This window comes from Triticum aestivum, chromosome 1B (genome assembly GCF_018294505.1).
Source record: "Triticum aestivum cultivar Chinese Spring chromosome 1B, IWGSC CS RefSeq v2.1, whole genome shotgun sequence".
Lineage (NCBI taxonomy): Eukaryota > Viridiplantae > Streptophyta > Magnoliopsida > Poales > Poaceae > Triticum > Triticum aestivum.
In genome coordinates this window covers 443005458-443025228 of record NC_057795.1, presented here as the reverse complement: position 1 = coordinate 443025228, position 19771 = coordinate 443005458, and the positions used below count along the sequence as shown (strand labels likewise).

Genomic DNA, 19771 nt, shown 5'->3' with positions numbered 1-19771 from the left:
TTTCAATGAAGTTTCTGATTCATACTTGACATTGTGGGTAGATTGTTACTTTAGCATAAGAAATCATATGACAATATATATATATATATGTTGCTGTTATAAGAATGATCATGATGCCCTCATGTCCGTATTTTATTTTATCGACACCTCTATCTCTAAACATGTGGACATATTTTTCGATTTCGGCTTTCGCTTGAGGACAAGCAAGGTCTAAGCTTGGGGGAGTTGATACGTCCATTTTGCATCATGCTTTTATATCAATATTTATTGCATTATGGGATGTTATTACACGTTATGTCACAATAATTATGCCTAATCTCTTTTATTTTACAAGGTTTACATGAAGAGGGAGAATGCCGGAAGCTGGAATTCTGGGCTGGAAAAGGAGCAAATATTAGAGACCTATTCTGCACAACTCCAAAAGTCATGAAACTCCACGAAAGTTATTTTTGGAATTAGTAAAAAATACTGGGCGAAGAAAGTACCAGAGGGGGCCCACACCCTGGCCACGAGGGTGGGGGCGCGCCCAACCCCCTGGGCACGCCCCCTGCGTCATGGGCCTCCTGGCAGTCCTCCGGTGGCCATCTTCTGCTATATGAAATCTTTTACCCTAGAAAAAATCATAAGCAAGCTTTCGGGAAGAAACACCGCCGCCACGAGGTGGAACCTTGGCAGAACCAATCTAGGGCTCCGGCGGAGCTGTTCTGCCGGGGAAACATCCCTCCGGGAGGGGGAAATCATCACCATCATCATCACCAACAACCCTATCGTCGGGAGGGGGTCAATCTCCATCAACATCTTCACCAGCACCATCTCCTCTCAAACCCTAGTTCATCTATTGTATCCAATCTTTGTCTCAAAACCTCACATTGGTACCTGTGGGTCACTAGTAGTGTTGATTACTCCTTGTAGTTGATGCTAGTTGGTTTATTGGGTGGATGATCATATGGTCAGATCCTATATGCATATTAATACCCCTCTGATTATGAACATGAATATGATTTGTGAGTAGTTACGTTTGTTCCTGAGGATATGCGAGAAGTCTTGCTATAAGTAGTCATGTGAATTTGGTATTCGTTCGATATTTTGATGAGATGTATGTTGTCTCTCCTCTAGTGGTGTTATGTGAACGTCGACTACATGACACTTCACCATTGTTTGGGCCTAGAGGAAGGCATTGGGAAGTAATAAGTAGATGATGGGTTGCTAGAGTGACAAAAGCTTAAACCCTACATTATGCGTTGCTTCGTAAGGGGCTGACTTGGATCCATATGTTTCATGCTATGGTTAGGTTCTTTCATGCGAAGCCAAAGGGAAAGTGCAGATCGCCGCGGGCCCTAACCACCGGTGGCCTTGATGACACATGGTGGTTGATGGGATATGGGCGTCTCCACTTCCCCACACCGCCTTGATATCTGGCAGGCCTAGTGGTCGCCCCTTGTCAGTGCAGCTCGCCCTTTGCAGATTGTCGCGCTCGGCCCTTGTTTCTTCCTTTCCAATCTTGCCGCCCCGTCCATAGATCCGGCGCCGGCACCTCGCCCCTCTTTTAGCGCTCGTCATGGCCCCCCAGCCGAGGAAGAAGAAGGGGAAGCTGCGTGCCCCGGCCAGTCCTCCATCGGCCTTGGAGCTAGCCCTCGAGCAGTCAACGGTGATCAACCAGGAGGGGCTGGACAAGGTCCGCCACGCGCTTGCAGCCGATTCCAATGAGTGGAGGGCGACGACCGTCCGCCCTGCATCTTGGCGAGTGAATGAGATGAGTGCCACCGAGATCCCCATCTATCTCCATGCTCTTCTCGTGGGGCTGATTCCTCCCTTCTCCCCCTTCTTCAATGTTGTGATATTGCATTACCAGATCCACTTGCTGCATCTGGATCCCCACTCTGTTATCCTTCTCGGCGTCTTCACCTTCCTCTGCGAGGCCATGGTCGGCATTACTCCTTCTGTGGCCCTATTTCGCCATTTCTTCTTGCTTCGGTTGGTCGACGCCCACCAATGCTCTGGGTGCGTGACCTTCAAAGTTGTGGCCGCAACTGCTGGTTCGGGAATGGACTTCGAGCTCTCGCCTGCTGCAAAGGGATTCCAGAAGCAGTGGCTGCTTATGGATGTCGGCGCATTTGGCCCCCTGCTCTTGACTCCTGGGGCGCCGGCCTCGCCTAGCTCTGGTTGGTGCCACGAGAAGCTCTCCGACCAGCGCCTTGCTTTTGTCTGGAAGAGGTTGGTGAGGTTACAGGAACTGGAAGTGACGGCGCCGATGGTGGTGAAGGAATACGTCAGACAGCGCATTGCTCGCCTCCATCGCCATTCTCGCACAATGTGGGACCTAGCAGGCGTCGAGGATCCAATGAGGCTGCAGAGGCCATCACTGGCTGCTAGGACCTTGAGCATGGTGCTCAAACTCCTGATGGGCGAACCCGAGCCTGCTGACTTTCCGGGGGGTGGCTGCCTTCTCTATTAGTGCTCGAACAAGGCGGCCGTCGCTGGGCAGATGCCTCTATTCAACGAGTGGGGGTTGCCTCCGGAGGGCCTCGAGGGGCCTTGCGAGAACCCCGTCTTCGTGGCACCCCTTCTATTCGATCCTGCCGCGTGCGCCCCAAGTGCAGAAGCGGGGGAGTGTTCGCGGGCTGCAGCTGTTGAGGGCTCCTCTGGAGGCTTGGTGCCAACAAGGCCCCAGGAGATCGGGGCTCCTGAGGCCCTGAAGGGGGTCGCCGCGGAGCTGGCGCGACCCCAAGCTCTGGAGGCGGAGGCCCCTGACATCCGGGGCGATGGCTTCGAAGTGGCTGCCGATGGCGAGGAGCCCACAAATGGATCCGGAGCCATAAACTAGAGGAGCCTTTCGGGCCCCCAGCCCCTAGGATCCTTGCTCCGGCTGCCCCGCCAAACGCTCCTCCTCCCGAGGATCGCCCGTCGGGGTCCGGTAGGCCCCGCCTGTGCCTTGAATCACTCTTGAAGAGGAAGAGGTCCTCATGCCGCAGCAATGGCACCAGTCGGCCACTGAAGCCAAGGAGATACATGGCTGCCGATGAGTAAGTACCTTTGCTCCTGATTCCTTGCGCACTGTGTTGTCTCCTAACCAGGGCCTTGCAGTGCTCCCATGAAGGCGAAACCTCGGGAGGCGGGCGCCCCCAAGGATCCCAGCTTGACGCCCACACACAGCGCCCGGCGCCCTGGTCCTGTGCAGGGCGTGGGGCCGACTCCAGCTGGCACGACGCCGCGAGGGTGCCCCGAAACCGGGCTCCCTGCTCCCTCTCCCTGCGACTCACCCTGTGAGACCGGGGATGCACCGAAGATCCTTCCTCTTGTCATTGCTAGTAGGGGGTGCCCCTTGGGCGGCCTTCGTCTTCGGGTTGTGGGGCTGCACCGGCTAGCCCCCGGCAGGCGGCTGGCGGGGCGCCCAGCGCCTCCCCCGTGGCCTCCAGGGCCGACAAGGGTCTTGGCGATGCGCTCGTGCTTGCTTGTGGGCGCAGTTCCATGCGCTTTGAGTTCTTTGGTGAGGCAATGCGTGCGATGATCCATCTTGGCGGGGAGCTCGCCAATGTCGACACCAGGCTTGAGGCAAAAAACCGCCGCTTGGCGCTTAATGATAGCAGCTGAAGGTTGCCATTAACCTCGGGAGACTTCAGCGCGACGAAGTCGATGCGCGTGCGTGGCCTCGCTCGCGACTTCTCGCGAGGCTTGCGCCCGCGCCATGGAAGAGGCCGAGGCCGCCAACCGCCATCGTGAGGCGGCCGAGGAGCGGGAGCGAGAGCTTCTGTCTTCAAATGAGGCCCTTGAGCGTGAAGTCGAGGAGCACCACACCCTTCTGGCCTCCTCAGCAGGCGAGGCGGCCTTTGCCAAGGCGGAGCTCCTGAGGCGCCACGAAGACTTGACGTTGGAGACCGTGGAGCACAGCATGGCGTTGGAGAGGCTGGAGGTGAGGGAGCGCCAGGCTGCCGCGGCCGAGACGTCGTTGCCGCCCGAGAAGCCCGGGTTCAGCTGGAGGTGGAGGAGAGGGCGGCGAAGACGCGTGCTGACTTGGCTGAGGGGCACCGCCTGGATCTGGAGCTGCTCAAGGCCGAGCTTGAAGGTAGGACCTCTACCCTTAAGGCTAAGCTGCAGAATGTGGAGCAGCGTGAGAGCGCTGCTCGAGAAGCCCTGATTTCTTCCGAATCTGCCTTGGCCTCCGCCCGAGCCGAGCTGTCTTCCCTTTAGCAGCAGATCAAGGACACCATGTCCCTGGCGGAGAGGACCGCGGGTGAAGCGAATCGCTTCCAGACGCTGAAGCGCAAGCACGCCTTGATGCTTCAGGGCCTATGACTCAGAGCTAATTCCGCCTTGGGCACCATCTGTGATGGGAGCGCTCCTCATCCGCACGAGAACGACTACGCCAGCCACCTCAACTTCTTCACCGACATCGTGACCCGCCTGGAGGCTCGGGCTGCAAGGTCTCGCGAGCTTGTAGCGGAGAGTAGCCAGGGTCTTCTGGGGCGCGTGTTCTCGCGTGTCTTCATCCACCTCCTCAATCATGACCCTCACTTCGACTTCGACGTTGTGCTAGCACCCGTGCCTTTGGTTGTTTAGGACAACCTGAACGGGTGGGTGGACGACCATGTGGATGCCTTGGTAGAGGAATTTGCTCCGGAGGACGACACGGTCGTGATTGCGGCCGGAGAAGACGACGCAGGTAGTGATGATGAGGAGGATGGCCGCCATGACGCAAGCAGCGCGGACGGAGGTGATGAGGAAGGCGCACCCAACTAGGCACGTGTTTCTTTTTTCTTTGACATGTATGACAAAAACTTGAATGCATCCTCGTGAGAGCATTTTGAGAAGGGGGGAGGGCTTATGATGTACGAAACCCTGAAATGCTTTTGAAGTAGCGCCTGGAGCACGACCCCGCAGGGCTGCGGGCCGTTAAGCAAGGTAGTTGTTTATGACTTATCTTTGGTTTCGTGGATCTCGAGTGAGGCCTGGTGTCGCGGCGGCGCTCCTTCTCCTGAGGCGAGCCTGCCGCGGGCTCGCGAGGTTCTGTGCCTCCCGAGGGGCCTGCTGGCCTGTCATAGAGTGCCTCGTGAGGACCCAACTGCCAGACTGTGGCAAGGTGGGCACACGGGGTGGTCGCACCCTCGAGGCCCCCACGGGGGAGCAATCAACACCCGCGCGTGTACCGTACCCAGCCCCCCACTCGCGAGGCACTTGAGGGCAGGGCAACAGTCATGAACTTCAGAAAGAATGCAAGAACTGAAGGCAAGAGAGTGATACAAGACAAGAAAACTTCCCCCATTTTTATAAACGCATGAAAATCAAACTACTTCAAGAAGTCGATGAGCAAGTACAGAAAGGAGGCAAAAGCAAATGGCCGCATTCGGCGTCTAGCTAGTCTTCAAGTCTTCTCACCAGCGCAGAGCTAAGTTTTTCCACTGGCTGGGCATAGTCATTGGGGACAGTGTCGACGGCCAGCGTGGAGCATGGTGCTTCCACTAGGACATGGGCGGGAGCCCCCGTGAGGCCCTAGGGCGGCACTCAGGAGACTCCGGGGCGCGTACAGCCCCACTCATTATTACGTGAGAGTGTCACGAGCGGAGACCTTCACAGGCCGTAGCCTTGCTTCATGTCGCCCTACGAGGACCCGCCGTGCACCGCCCCTAACCACCGTTGGGGAGACCGAAAACCAGGACAAGACCAAGGGGCCAGGGGGACGCTGGCGGCATCCTCGGCGACCGCAGGCCCCCCACCAAGGAGAAGGGCTTGCCGGCGCCTTTCCCGGCGGGGAACCTACCTCCAAGCAGGGCCCTGCTCTGCACAACACGAGGAGGGCCCTGCCGTTGGGCTTCCCCCACGCTGCTCCCAATGCCCTTCGTGCTCCTGCGGGGGATCCGCCGTCTTGAGAGTCCTGGTGGCAGCTGCGCCCTGCTTCACCTGCGATCCGTGGTCAGCGTAAGCGTGCCCCTGCGGCGTTAGCTGTACCCAGAGGTTGTCGCCGTTGGAGATGTCGGCGGGGCTTGGTGGCGGCTCGAAGGAGAGCTCGACCTCGTGTATGTCCAACGCCCAGCATGGCATGGGGGGATCGACTGGGGCCCTCTCCCAGCGCGTGCCTTGGATCCATCGTGACGGGGACGTAGGCTTCCGGGCTGGCCGCACCAGAAACGTCGCCCGACTGCCTCACATTCCCGCCTTCTTCAGTCGCCCTCTGATCCTGTCGACCAGGGGCCGGTACTCCAGCGCGGCCCATGGCGATGTCGCCCGAAGCATCCCCACGCTGAGGTAGCATGTTCGGAGGGGTGCGGGCTGCTCCGCGGGCTTGGTCGGAGCCGATGGGCTCTCCAAGGGCCCTGGGAGGGGGCAGACGGTTGTGCCAAGGATGTGCGCGCGCCCCCACCATCACCTGTAACGTGGGTAGGGTGCAGAATGGCGTCGCCCCCTTGCACGGCGCATCCAGTAGCTCGGCGACCCGTTCCAGCAGGGCGTCGTGGCCACTTTCCAGCAGCCTACACCGTAAGAGCTCTCGAGCCACGATGACCGCTGCCCGCATGTTTTCCTGTTCCCTGCGCGTGTGTGGTGCGGTTGCTGCAGCGTAGTTCGCAGATCATGCGGCGGCACGGTTGCGGTGCGGCGCCAGTGGAGAAGGTTGCGCCGCACACCCCTCACGGCCGGTCACCCCTGGCGGAGTGCGGTCCGCGAGCAGAGCGGAGTGGAGGTCTTCCTCGTCGGCGGGCGCTGCCGAGGAGGCCTGGACGACCCAGTGATCGAAGTGCGCCCTCGGGGCGTCGGCCATGGTGTCGGTGGAGCGGCAGAGGACCGGTCGACGGAAGAGAAGATCCGACGCACCCCTACCTGGTGCGCCAAATGTCGGATTACGGGTTCCGCAAACCCTTGAGAGGTTCTAACTCTGGGGTGCGTGCGGAGATGTCAACCTACCCAGCCTGCCTACTCGCGATCCTCCTAAGCCTACCGCGTCAAGCTCAAAGAGACAAGGAGACACAGTAGTTTATCCTGGTTCGGGCCACCTTGCGGTGTAATACCCTACTCCAGCGTTTTGGTGGATTGCCTCGGAGGGCTGAGGATGAACTAGTACAGTGAATGAACTGGCCTCAGGAGGTGAGGTGTGAGCTAGTTCGGCTTGCCCTGCCTCTATGGTGGCGGCTAGGTCCTATTTATAGTGGCCTTGATCCTCTTCCCAAATGTTGGCGGGAAGGGATCCCACAACGGCCGGATTTGAAAGGGGACAATTAGTACAGCTTATCCTGACAAAAGTAGTCTTCGCCTGCGAAAAGCCTCTGGTCGTGACGCTGAGGTGGGCTCGTCGATGACCTCCGTCTTGCCGTCCTGGCGGTCTTGGTCTCCTTACACCAGAATGGAAGCCTTTGGCTGATTCCTCGGGACTCTGCGTCTGTGGCTTGCCTCCTTTGCACCGAAGAGGAAACCTGCGCTCTGCGCCCGCCTGGCGCCCGCCTAGCCTTGGTCGTCATGGCTCACGTCAGCTGAGCCTCGTGAGGTAAACCTTGCATAGAACTCTCTGCTCCTCGGGAGCCAGCCTGAGGAGGCCGATCCCCTCGGGGGTCTTAGCGTCGTCCGCCTTGCGAGGCTTGGCCCCTCGCGAGGGTCTTGTGCTGTTGATAATGAAGTCGGGCCGTACCAGGCCGTCGATGGGGCCACGTGGTGGGCCGCAGGCAGGCAGGGCTGGATACCCCCATATCCAGGACGCTGACAGACGGCGAGTACTTGTACGAGGGTACTGGACGCCGGCGAACGCGAGCGAGGGATTGCGCTGGTCGGGGTTCAGACCGGAGGGTGAGGCGTGCTGGCCTTGTGAAAAGGTGATGTTGGGTTGAATCCACCATGCGCGTCGCCGTCGGCGTAGCCAGACTAGGGTGCGTACCCCCAGGGCGGCGGCGGCGGCGAGAAGCTGGCCGGCGATGCGATGCTCTGCTGGCTCCATGCAGCTTGCGGGTCATGGCCGCCGGGGGATTCATCATCCCCGCGCGAGACGCCTCTGACGGCTCCACCGCCGCCGCGTCCCGGGCATTCTTGGCGTTGAGCCTGTTCCGCCAGTCGGTGGTGACAGCCTCCCGGCGCTGAACCTCCGCCCTCCACTCGGCGTTCGACATGCAGTGGTTTTGCCATCGGCGCCCTCGGCTGCCCCTGCTTAGCTGGGTAGAATCGGGAGCGACAGCGGCACGAGGGGCCGAATACTTATTCGACGGCATGGCGGGATGGCGGCCGGATGGGGGGAGCGGGAGGAAAATGGCGGGAAAAGGGGCGGAAGGGGGGAAGCAATGAGAAAATGGAGGGAAACATGGGGGAACGACGGGGAAAGGCCTGTCTATCGCCGATAGAGCGGACCCATGCGCCTTTTCGCTTCGGCCGGCGTCCTCAGGCGCCCCTCGGGGGCCTAGGTTCGCCTCGGGTTCACCGGCTGTTATTTCGGCCCAAACCGGCGAAAAACAAGGTCCTGTAGGCACGGCTGGGTCGATATTTTGACGTTGACGCTACAAAAAGCCCTGGGGCAATGTGTGTGTGTGAGGGAGGGGGGGGGGGGTAGTGGAGATGCTCTAAGCCCAAGCCTGGCCTAGTCTTTCAGGATCAAAACTTAGGCCCATGCCGGTCCATGGGCAAGGGCGGGCCGACCGGACCGGGTTTCCCATGGGCAGGTATACTCGATGAAAATCTTCTTAAAAAAAAGGTATGCTCGGTGAAAACGATTGGAGATGGCCTCCTACGGAGCAAGCAGACTCCCCTCCTTTCCTTGCTTGTACTAGAAAGTGGGAACCAACCACCGCACTCTCTCTCCTTTTACCCTTTTTGCTCCCGCTCCATTTCGTCCCGAGATGCTTTTCAGCTCGCTCTCCGCTTCTTCTCGGTGAAATGCATCAGCACCACGTACGCACGGCACCACCCATGTCCATTTCCATGTCCATGTAGTAGGAGAGAGCAGAGGACGGTGAAAGAAAGATTCCAACGCAGCGAGCTTCTCTCTCTACACCAGAACACGCACAGCGGGACGGCCGGGCCCTACAGTCACGCACAGCACACGCCCCCCGACACGCGCACACACACATGGGGTGGGGGTGGGGGTGGGGGGAGCCTGGCGATGGCGCAAGAGGGAGGGCCGTCCCCTCTCCTTTGACAAAAGGGGCGGCCGCCGCAGGGATGGAGGGAGGGATCCAACGATTTGCCATGTGCAGCGCCTCCCCTACACCACCACACACCGCAGCTAGCACCCTATCCGTCATCCTCTTCCTCCCCTTCTTGCTTCTTCTTGATTGATCGCCCACGCCCGGTCCACTCTTCTTCTTGGTCCTGCCCCTAGCCCTACAGCTTAGATGCGTGCATATGTAGCTGCATTGCCCAATTGAGGCGCCAATTCGGAGAAAGATATCGCTGCCGCATTCATGCGTGCCGGAGCTATACCACCCACCGATTTGGCCATTTGGGGGTAGGTGAGGACCAGTATTTGCGTCCGGTTTAGATTGGGGAGGGCTGCTTCGCTTGACCATTTGTAAGTGCAGAGCTGCTGCTGCTTACTCCGACACAAGTAAGGAAAAGGGAATCCCCCTCCGCGACTTTGCTGATTCGATGTCACGGGCATCCGGATGTCATTGCCGATCGCCGCCATAGTCGGCATTGCCGCCGGTGGCGCCGCCTTGCTCGTCTTGGTGGCCGTGGTGATCGCACTTTGGTGCCGGGCGCGCGCGCGGCGTAACAGGACATCCGAAACCGGCTCCTCGGATCCTTCCACCCTAGGTGAATTGCGGTTGCTCTTGAGTGCACCGTCCATGGATGGCAATCTGCTGCTTCTTTCTTTCTCCGGCAAATTTTCAGCTCTGCTCTGCTAATGCAATGTCTCTGTGTTGCTGGTGGCATCAGTGGAGTGGGGCAAGGGGGGCCGAAGTTCCTCGGCGCCGGAGCGTCAGGGCGCCAGACAATTCTCTCTCGAGGAGCTGGCGCAGGCGACCAACAACTTCAGCGAGGCCAACTTGGTTGGCGCCGGGAGCTTTGGCCTGGTGTACAAGGGGTTGCTTTTTGATGGTTCAGTTGTGGCCATCAAGAGGCGCATGGGAGCACCAAGGCTGGAGTTTTCGGACGAGGTAAACTATTTGGATGCAACTGCAAATGCAGGGACATTGTTGTTCTTGTAAGGATACAGTATAATTTGCCTCCATTCTGCCATGCTTGTGACCAGAGTAAATCTGATCTCCTGAATTTTATGTCTGACTGTTTCGTCATACCGTGTCGAAGTTTCTGGTTTTGATGTTCTATGCGATGCTGACTTGAGAATTCAGTGTCTTGAATTACATTGGATACAATAGTTGACAGCATCGCCTAAATTGTGCCGTATTTATGGTCAGATAGTGAACATTTTAGTCGAGTGACTTGTTTGTGGGGTAAGTTTGGAAGATCTGTCTCTTGTCCATTATTGTTGTTGTTTGCTATTGAAAAAAACTTGCCTCAATTAGACAGGGACAGCTAAATAAATGCGTCTGTTGCGGCCTAATAAATTTGGCATTCTTAACTTCTTTGGTGTCCTTGCATTATGCAGGTTAGGAGGCTTTCAGAGATTTGTCATCGGAACATCGTAACTCTGATTGGTTATTGCCAGGAAGGAGGTCTACAAATGCTAGTGTTTGAGTACTCACCCAATGGCAATGTCTGTAGCCATCTATATGGTAATATGTGGTTATCGTCAGAAATTAGATTGTGGCTTTTTTTTTTCTGAAACCTTACACCTTTTACTAGATTCAGGGAAAGGCTCCATGACACGGCTTGAGTTCAAACAGAGGCTAGCAATAGCCATTGGTGCAGCTAAAGGTAGTACAACTATGAGACGTCGCCTTTTTTTTTCTGTTATGAATTTAGAAAATAGCAAGTATAACTGCAGTTTGACTTGCAGGTCTGAATCATCTGCATAGTCTTATGCCTCCTTTGATCCACAAGAACTTCAAGACGAGCAATGTACTGGTCGATGAGAATTTTATTGCGAAGGTGGCTGATGCTGGACTTTTTAGGTTACTTAGAGGACATGAAGATGTCGGGTCATCGCATGGGTTTAGTAGCAGTGTCTACCAGGATCCCGAGTAAGTTCCAGTACCGTATCCTTTTATCTTCTATTTTTCGGACCAGACAACAAATATGTAGACCGCCATGTCCCCATTGGAGATTGATATGTTCGAAAAGCTTGTGCATGAAATATATCCTTCAGTTTCATTTTTAGGAAAAATGTCATCTAGTTGTATTGTTGTTGTGTGTTTCAATTGTGGGATGATCAATCTAATCCTCTCTGTAATAATCCTTGTGACTCATAACGCATTGTGCATGTTTGTTCTTAGAGCACACTTGGTGGCGCAGTTTTCTGAAAGCAGCGACGTCTACAGCTTTGGAGTGTTTCTTTTGGAGCTAATTACTGGCAGAGAAGCTGCTAGCTTGCAACCTGCAGAATCCAGAGAATCTCTGGCCCACTGGGTAATTTCCTTTGGCATGTAGCTGTAAGCTGCCTAGAGAGAATGCTATGAACTTTCACTGCCTCTCTGAAAGAAGTCTTTAGCAAGCAAAATGACTGCCTATGATTTTTTAGCAAGTTGTCAGACTACCTATGATTTTGTGAACCTTCTGCTGCCTTTTTTTATTAGGAGAAAGGCTGGAATCTTTGATTCACTGTTCCAATGATAAACCTATGATCAGGTTGTGTGCACATTGACAAAATGCTAACTATGTTGCCTTTTTTACAAATGGAGCGTAGATTTTGCTAACTCACTAACAGCTAGAAAATATCTGTCTAGAATTCACTCCTTTTGCTATGATGAAACATATATGTCACATTCAGTAAGATTGCTTGAATTCTTCTTCATTTTATATTAAATAGTAGTCCATGACGTTTGATATGCATTTTCCTACCTTGATTGAGATATAACTTTATAAGAAAAGTCGTCAAAACAATTATAAAGAGAATTGATGTTGCTTGTGCACCATTTGATTAGACAGTATATCCTAACATCCCACTGACAGGCATTTTGTTGTCTTTTTGAAAGCTGGAAGCACATTTCAGTTCAAATGAACTGATTGACCCAAGGTTAGGTGGCGGTTTCACGACAGAAGGTATGAAAGAATTTGTTGGGCTTGCTTTCCAGTGTCTGAACCCATCCTCCAGAAGGCGGCCGAAGATGAGGCTGGTTGCGGCTGAACTAGACCGTATTCTCGAGACGGAGATGTCTCTAACAACGATTATGGGCGACGGAACCGCGATCATCACCCTTGGGAGCCAACTATTTACATCGTAAAGACAGAGATTGATTGCATGTCTGTTATTTGATGACATGATGATTGTTTTTTAAGAGTCCAGCAGCTGTTGTTTATGATAAGTTGTACAGGCTCTGCATTGTAGCGAATTACCATGTATGGTTGTTTTTTAAGCTTATCATGGTTATTATATTCTGTAAGGTAGGTGAGAAGAAATAGATCTGTATGTATCTTTCTTTTTCTTCCTCCTATTTGTCACTCGACGAATTGTATGTAATTTTCAGACCGTTTGCTGTTCTGATGCTGTAATCCCTGAGAGCACTATCAATTTGAGTTCCTGTGCTAAGCTGGTACCATATTAACTTCCTAATAGTTGACAGCTACTGTAATTGCCAGCAGTTGCATTACTCATTCAATGTAGCACTTTGTAATTTGCACCAACTGTAATTGGGAGTCTTATTTATGTGGGGTTGCCTGTGATCTTCTAGGATTTCACCCCATGTCCAGTATGTGGAGTTGTCCAGCCCCTCTTATTGTGTTGCTTAGCCCCTCTTATTGCGTTGCTAGTTGCAGGTGCAGGGTTTTCATGTGACAACATGGATATCTATGGCTTATCATTATTATCATGCTTAATTGTTAAACTTGACTATATGCCTGACCAAGGGTGGAAGGCTCAGGCCTATGCCCCGGTGATTTGTTCCACTATGGTCAACCCTAGTTTTTGTAGTTCTGGCTATTATCTTCATTGATGAGCGCATCTTACCGTGCGTGGGTTATTATGTTTTCTTTTCATCCCCCTGAGCTCCTTTATCTAGCGTTGAACTCTTTCACAAGGCCCAACATGGGTACTAAAATTTGCAAACATAAAACTTGCATGGAGGTCGCCCCCTGGAGATATTTTCAAAATAATTTGGGCCAACTCCCGAGAAAACCGTTGGTCCGCAACAGGCAGTGTGAGGAGGCACCCTTGGGAAACTGGCCTTGGCTAGCCGTAAGCTTTCCCATCCAACTAGGACCGAATCTAGAGATACGTTCGGCTCTGATCCGGATGTCGACCTATCGGGAGGTCTTCTAGATCAATTTGACATTAGTTAGATAAAATTGTTAACGCCGAACACTTGGAACGTAGTGTGTTCTTACACAGTGGCTCTCATGGGCCTGAACTTGGAGGAACGGGTTATGCATGAGGAATATATAATGCACAACAGGAGCACACCTGCAGGTTTAAATCTTTTGAAAAGTCGTGTCCGTGGTTACGGACGACTTGGACATTTACAATGTCAGGCGTAGACAATTTCAACTAATAACAAAAAGTTACTCAAACGTGTGCGGACAGTCATTGTTTCTTCTTGTGGGTATGTAAGCAAAAATAGGACATGGTGGGGTTATAAATGATTCGTAGCCAGGTGTTCAAGATCAATTCTTGATCAATTAGTTTGCGAACCTTTTTGCGTAGGTTGATCTCATCTTATTCTAGTATTCTTAGGAATAGTTGGTTTACATTGCTTAGCTGCTTGCTGCAATCTCAACACTTCAAATTCCAACCTATGAGTATTGTTAGTCTTGGCACCCTTGGTAATGAGACATGCCGAGTCCAAAAAGCTCACAGATACCACAACAACCTCAGGTGCAGGTCCAGGTTAGGTAAAGCTTTGCGCTAAGAGCGTGGAACGTTCTACGTGAAGTTCTTCTTTAATGACAACTAGTAAAGATAAGGATCTCGACCGGGAGCCTGGAACCCGTTGGTTATGGGACGATTTGTTTCGAGCCTCTTTATGCAACATTGGTTCTTGTCCATACTCGGACCCATGCTTTTTCCGCTGCATCATTGATGTAATGTTGGGTCATGTGACTTTTTATTGGTGTACAACTATGTTATCATATTGGTATATGTCTGCCCTATTCTCAATCATACATAAACTCTTTTATTCTTGTTTAGTTGTACTTGTTGTGATATTCCATCTTTGTTCACCGACATATGATAGTGCGTGTATATTATGAAGTCATATGTTGGGGATACCAATATGTGCTCCTAGCCTCCGTGAAGATTGCATACTCTTTGTTGGGGCTAGGACTGCATGTTGGGCGTTACAAGTGGTTTATACAAGTGCCCGATAATTCTGCAATTAGGCATGGAATAAAAATAGGTGAAGTATTTTTGTTCTGGATAACACAAATAATTTATTGCATAACTTTTATTATAAATCACCTTAAATATATACAGGCGTGCAATATTTTTGGTCGTATCCAAGGTAGCCATGTCCTCATCATCCTCCCCTTGAAAGTAAAGTCGTCATCGGCGTTGCTTAACTAGAAACATGGCTAACAACAGAGACAAGGTGTACCGTTGTATATGTATATGTCATCTATTTTTACTTCCCTAAGTTGTTACAGATGCGACACATTTATGCATGGGTAACTTTTCATATGTCGTGAACTATAAAGCCAAAATAGTATCACAAGAAGTAAACCACATGAAAATATTGCAACTCGGTTTGGTGCTCCAATACCACCTAATAGGGCAAAGGTGTCTCGATCTTTCGATGAGATGATAACTACAGATTTGTTGGAGAACGGCTTTGATGATCCGCCTATAACACGCGACCACGTTGCGCCTTAGCAATCACTAAACCAATCTCCTAAAGGCTACTCATGATGCCAGAAGCACGATCAGCCTGACCACGAAGGTCTATTCCTGCAAGCAATCAAAGAACGAGCAAGAATACGATAAGCAATCTAAATATGACGAATATATATGAAGTATTAATAAAATTGGGGTTTCGAAAGAGGTCATGGCATGGTCGTTGGACACAAATGAAGTACATGAAGTTGCAACAGCTAACTTTTAGACAGATAACTTTTAACTAAACAAAACCCAGGAAAACTTAGATCTCTCATAACCCAACAGCGGAATATGTGAAAAACAAACTACAGTGAACTAGAACAAGGTACCGAAGGGAAACTAGAGCATGCATCAAAGTAAATCAAACGAATGAAAACGCATCGAAGGTAAACATGAGTGACAGAGATAACCGATGATGCTCCATGGCAACTAGGTATTTGTTCGACTAGTTCGACCTTCTGCACAAGGACTATGTATGGTTAGAGGGGTTGTGACTTAACACGGAAGATAAACTCTCTTCACCCTATTCTCCTTGCCAATCGATTTGTCAACCAATATCGATCACTCGTGGTGGATACTTGAAGGCAATCTCCAAACCTTTACAAACTTCTTCTTCGAGAACCACAATTACTCTTGGTCTCTGAAGAAATTGACATGTAACCGTCTAGAGAGCTTGCAGCTCTCAAGAGTAATAGCCGGAGCATACTAAACTTAGATTCTAGTGATGCTGAACCACTATCTAATTCTTTGGCTCTAGGGTTTTTCTCTTAGTGGATTTTAAACTCAAAGCACTCAGAGAGTGGGTTGCTCAACAAACTTCTCGAAATCAAACGGAGCAGCCACCGGACAAAGCCGGCGCGGCGTGGCTATTTATAGACGCAACCTTCCCAGATGGGAAATGACCATTTTGGACATGAGGTCCAGCCAATGGACAACCGACACGTTCACAACGGTTGGATTTTTGGAGCAGCGATAACATTACTTGAGGAACAAGTAATGCTAACTCCCCGGTCTGAGGCAAATCTCTTGCGGCGAAGAAGATCACAGTCTCTTGCTGGCAAGTATTTGCTTGGAGCACAAAGAGATTTCTCTCACAGCTTTCATAGGATTTGAGTTTAGCATCAGAGAATCAAAGCTTCAAGTGCTACATCCCTCTTAATAGTATGGTGCTCCTATGACTCAATGAAAGAAGAAGAACAACGAAATAAATGCTACGTCTTCATTTTGTCTTCGTTCTTCCTCGAGCGCAGCCATTTGCTTCGACCATGCACTTAGACTTCAACAATTTTTAGGGGTCACTCTTGTTAGCTTTATCTTCGGTGATAACCTTCGCTGCCACACAGAGAGATTATCTTCGTCGTTTGCATCAAACTCCTCGATTCTTCAGGGACCTATTACTCTGTGTGCATTAGCAAACACATAAGTCCCATACTGTTTATGTCAAAATACTCCAAAACATAATGGGCCTATCATTGCACCAACAATCTCGCCCCTTTTGGACGGTTGTTGACAAAATAGATAATCATCAAAGTGAAGATAGATAATTGAAATGTAACTCGAACAAGAGTGAACTTGCGTTACATCACTTGATGATGAAATATACTCCCCCTGGATGTATGCAGAGTCAATTGATACACAATTAAATTCCTTGCAATTCATTTGAGTGAGTGGAGGATTTCAATGATACGAGGTAATTCGCACTTATTGTAGATAATCCAACAAGAGTATAGTGCAATCATTCATGATTTTTGTTAATAATTCCACCTGCAAAACAATAAGCTTCGAGAGAATATAGTGCAGTAGGGGGGTTATTAATATTGCAGCTAAGAACAGAAGTTTTTACATCAAAGCACAAAACAGGCTTAAATTGTCTCAAGATATAAAGCGAGAAAGCACAGAGAAAAAAACAATAGAGCAAATCTATCGAAACTCTCGATGTTGTTCTCCCCCTTTTTGTCAACTAGTGTAAAAAAGGTGATGAAAAACATAAGTGCGAAAATGTGAATAATGATTCACTCTGAGGCATTACCCGAGGAACTGCCCAAAGAAGTTTCTGATTCGGAGGTGTCTAGAACATCTTCGTCTTTAGTAGCAGCAGCAGATCCTTCAAGACTGGCTTGAGGCTGAGAAGAGGAAGGCACACTTGGATCATCCTTGTGAATCTTGCGAGATAGAGTATTTGCTTCACAGGTTTCTCACTGGGCGAGGTTGCTTCGGACTCGTCGAGCAATTTGCACAACTGAATTCAAAGTAAATCTGTTGTTGGTTCATGAGCTGGCAAAGGCGGAGTAATGCAATCTTGAAAATCTTCAGCAGTAAACCCTTGATCGATATACTTGTAGAGCTCCTAGAGATGGTAGCGGCTTAGTTGCTTCTTGGAGAAAAATTTCTGAAGCAATTTCCATAAACGCTTCTTGTATTCTATTGTGATCATGTGCACAACTTTTGTTTGGTTGTGAATAGCATTTAGTTTGGCAGCCAGATGCTCTTTCTCTTGACGGTCTTCAGCCATATGTTTCAGTAGTAGTTGTTGTGTGTACATGCTAACTTCAAGATGGGAAGGAGGCTGAGTGTTCAGAAACGTTCATGTTGAGGTAGCTTTGGTCCATTGAAGGTGTTATGGTAATCAAAAGAACTGTCTCGTGGTTCTAAGACTGACAGTAGAAAGGGGGGTAGGTATGGAGAGGCAAGATCTCAGCTATGGTGAAGGTGTACACACGGGTTTTACGAGTTCAGGCCCTTCTCGGAGGAAGTAACAGCCCTACGTCTCGGTGGTGGATTAGATTATATGTGTGATGTTACAGGGGGTGCGAACCCTTGTGCTAGAGGAGGAGGGTGGCTTATATAGAGTTCACCAGGACCTTTTCCGCCCTCCATTACAAGGGAGTTAATGTACATAAAGTGGTGGCGTTACTGGTAACGCCAGCCTTAAGTGTTGTTAATGACCTTAAAGACTATGGAGTGAATGCTTGTCCATTACACGTTGAGTGACTCCTGGTCTTCGGGAGGTCGAGTGATTCTCTGGTTGGTCGAGTGACAATAGGTAGGGAGACTCCCGAGTGACATGGTGTCGAGTGGATTGCACTCGACATCTTCGACCGGGGGTCTCATGTTGTCTCTTGACCTTCTTGCCTTCTTGGGTAGTGACCTTGGGTAGGACGTGTAGGTCAGGCCTATGACCCTACCCCAGGTCTGTATCCTCATCAGTAACCCCTGAATGGATTAAGGTTCAAGTGGAAATTAGGTTGGAGTTGAACTTGTTCTGACTCTTGCGCCTTCGCGAGCGTTTTCTGCAAGATGGAAAACTCGCGTTGGTACTTCAGCGTCGATTCAGTCGCCTTGATCCATTCAGGGAGTCGTCGACTTAACTTGTGGCGTCGTTTGTCGAGTGTTGTATTGGAGTGCAGGATCTTGAGCGCGATTGACTACTGCATATCCAGGATTTCGTGGGATACGAAATTTCAGGGAAGCGCGCGGGACGGGGAGTGCCGAAGCAGGCGGGGCGGATAAACAGTGATGCCTCGATTTCCATGCCGCCTTTTTCGCCACGTACGTTGCGAGCGACTGTTGCGGGATTTGACAGGATTGCTTGGTCCCACACGTCAGTCACTCGGAAGTGGCCCTTTATAAGGTGACGGGACCGAGGCGTCTGCACTGTGCACACCCTTTCCTCCTTCTTTCTCCTCCGCTTCTCCATCACGCCCAGCTCTTCTGTTCCGCCGCCGCCGCTCCGCCGCCATGGTGAAGGACAAGACGATAGCACTAGAACACGCAAAGAAGACGAAGGGGGTGGCGAAGGGCAAGAAGCAGCAACGGGGGTCGTCATCGCATGTGGGGCTGCCGCCGGGCTGGATCCAGAGCGATTGGATCCGGTCTTTGATTCGGCAGGAGGATCTAGACGAGCTGGCGGAGTCTGGGCTAATTGCCAAGGGAGCGGCAAGGCTGCCGGAGGGGAAGATGAATCCTCAGCCTCGACCAGGTGAGTGCGTTCGGCTCACCACCCACGTCGACCGCGGTTTTTCGCTTCCCCCGCATCCTTTCTTCCGGGGGTTCTTGAACTTTTTCGGCGCTCAACTCCACCATTTTTCCCCTAACACCATCATGTATCTGCCTGCCTTTGTGTCGATGTGTGAAAATTTCTTGGAGTGTCGACCGCACTGGGGTCTTTTCAAACACATCTTCACCATCCGATCCCAGTCGGTCAAAAAGGCGAAGTCGAGTGACTCAAAGACCAATGTCATCCAGATGTGTGGGGGTTTAGGGATCCAGAAAAGGCATAGGAGCTCCTTTCCTGCTATGACTCTCCCTGAATCGGTTAGGGGCTGGCAGTCGACCTGGTTCTACTGTCAGGACCAGGTAGCTCCAGGTCAGTCGACAGGCCTCCCTCACTTCACATTCGACCGCGTCCAAACTCCTTCTCCACTCAAAGTGACCGTAGCTGAGAACGTGGAGACGAAGATGCTGGTAGAGAAAGTGGTTCAGCTTATCAATGAAGGTGTTACCGGCCTGGACCTGCTGGAAGTGTTCCTCAGTCGACGCATCCAGCCTCTCCAGGCCCGTGATCATCCTATGTGGCTGTACTCTGGACCTGAAGGCACCTCTCGGGTCCATCTAGAGGAAGTGTCGTCCGAGACTGTGGCCATGTGGTTGAGGAGTATCACAGGCAATCAGGATAATCCCAGGGGATCCAGGCGAGTTATTCCTTTCAGAGACAACAATCCACCTGACAAGGTATGCCTTTTTTTTCTGACTGCTTGGTGCATAAGTTCCGACTGCACTTGATGTCGACTGATTTTTTCTTGACTTTTCATCTTGTAGGTCTTCACTGAAATGTACTCTATGCCCAATGGAGAACAAGCCCTGGAGCAGGGCCAGGAGGAGGAGGCCAGTGCAGACGAGAGCGGCGAATGGGAGTCTTCGAACGGAGAGGATGAGGAG

The 19771-nt window shown here is 51.5% G+C and overlaps 1 protein-coding gene across 3 annotated transcripts; it reads left to right on the top strand.

Annotated features, from left to right (window-relative positions):
• Positions 1 to 9062: 9062 nt before the first annotated feature.
• On the top strand, positions 9063 to 12556 carry LOC123130071 (leucine-rich repeat receptor protein kinase HPCA1). 3 transcript variants are annotated; one of them, XM_044550035.1, is made up of 8 exons: positions 9066 to 9412; positions 9486 to 9720; positions 9844 to 10064; positions 10517 to 10643; positions 10714 to 10785; positions 10868 to 11051; positions 11304 to 11436; positions 12003 to 12556. In XM_044550035.1, exons 2-8 carry the CDS (start codon positions 9570 to 9572, stop codon positions 12249 to 12251), a joined length of 1137 nt encoding a protein of 378 aa, XP_044405970.1. In that variant the 5' UTR covers positions 9066 to 9412; positions 9486 to 9569; the 3' UTR covers positions 12252 to 12556. The 3 variants fall into 3 exon arrangements, with proteins under 3 accessions (XP_044405976.1, XP_044405970.1, XP_044405964.1); XM_044550029.1 differs by having other exon boundaries at positions 9066 to 9416; XM_044550041.1 differs by having other exon boundaries at positions 9063 to 9720; positions 10720 to 10785.
• The last annotated feature ends 7215 nt before the right edge of the window (positions 12557 to 19771 follow it).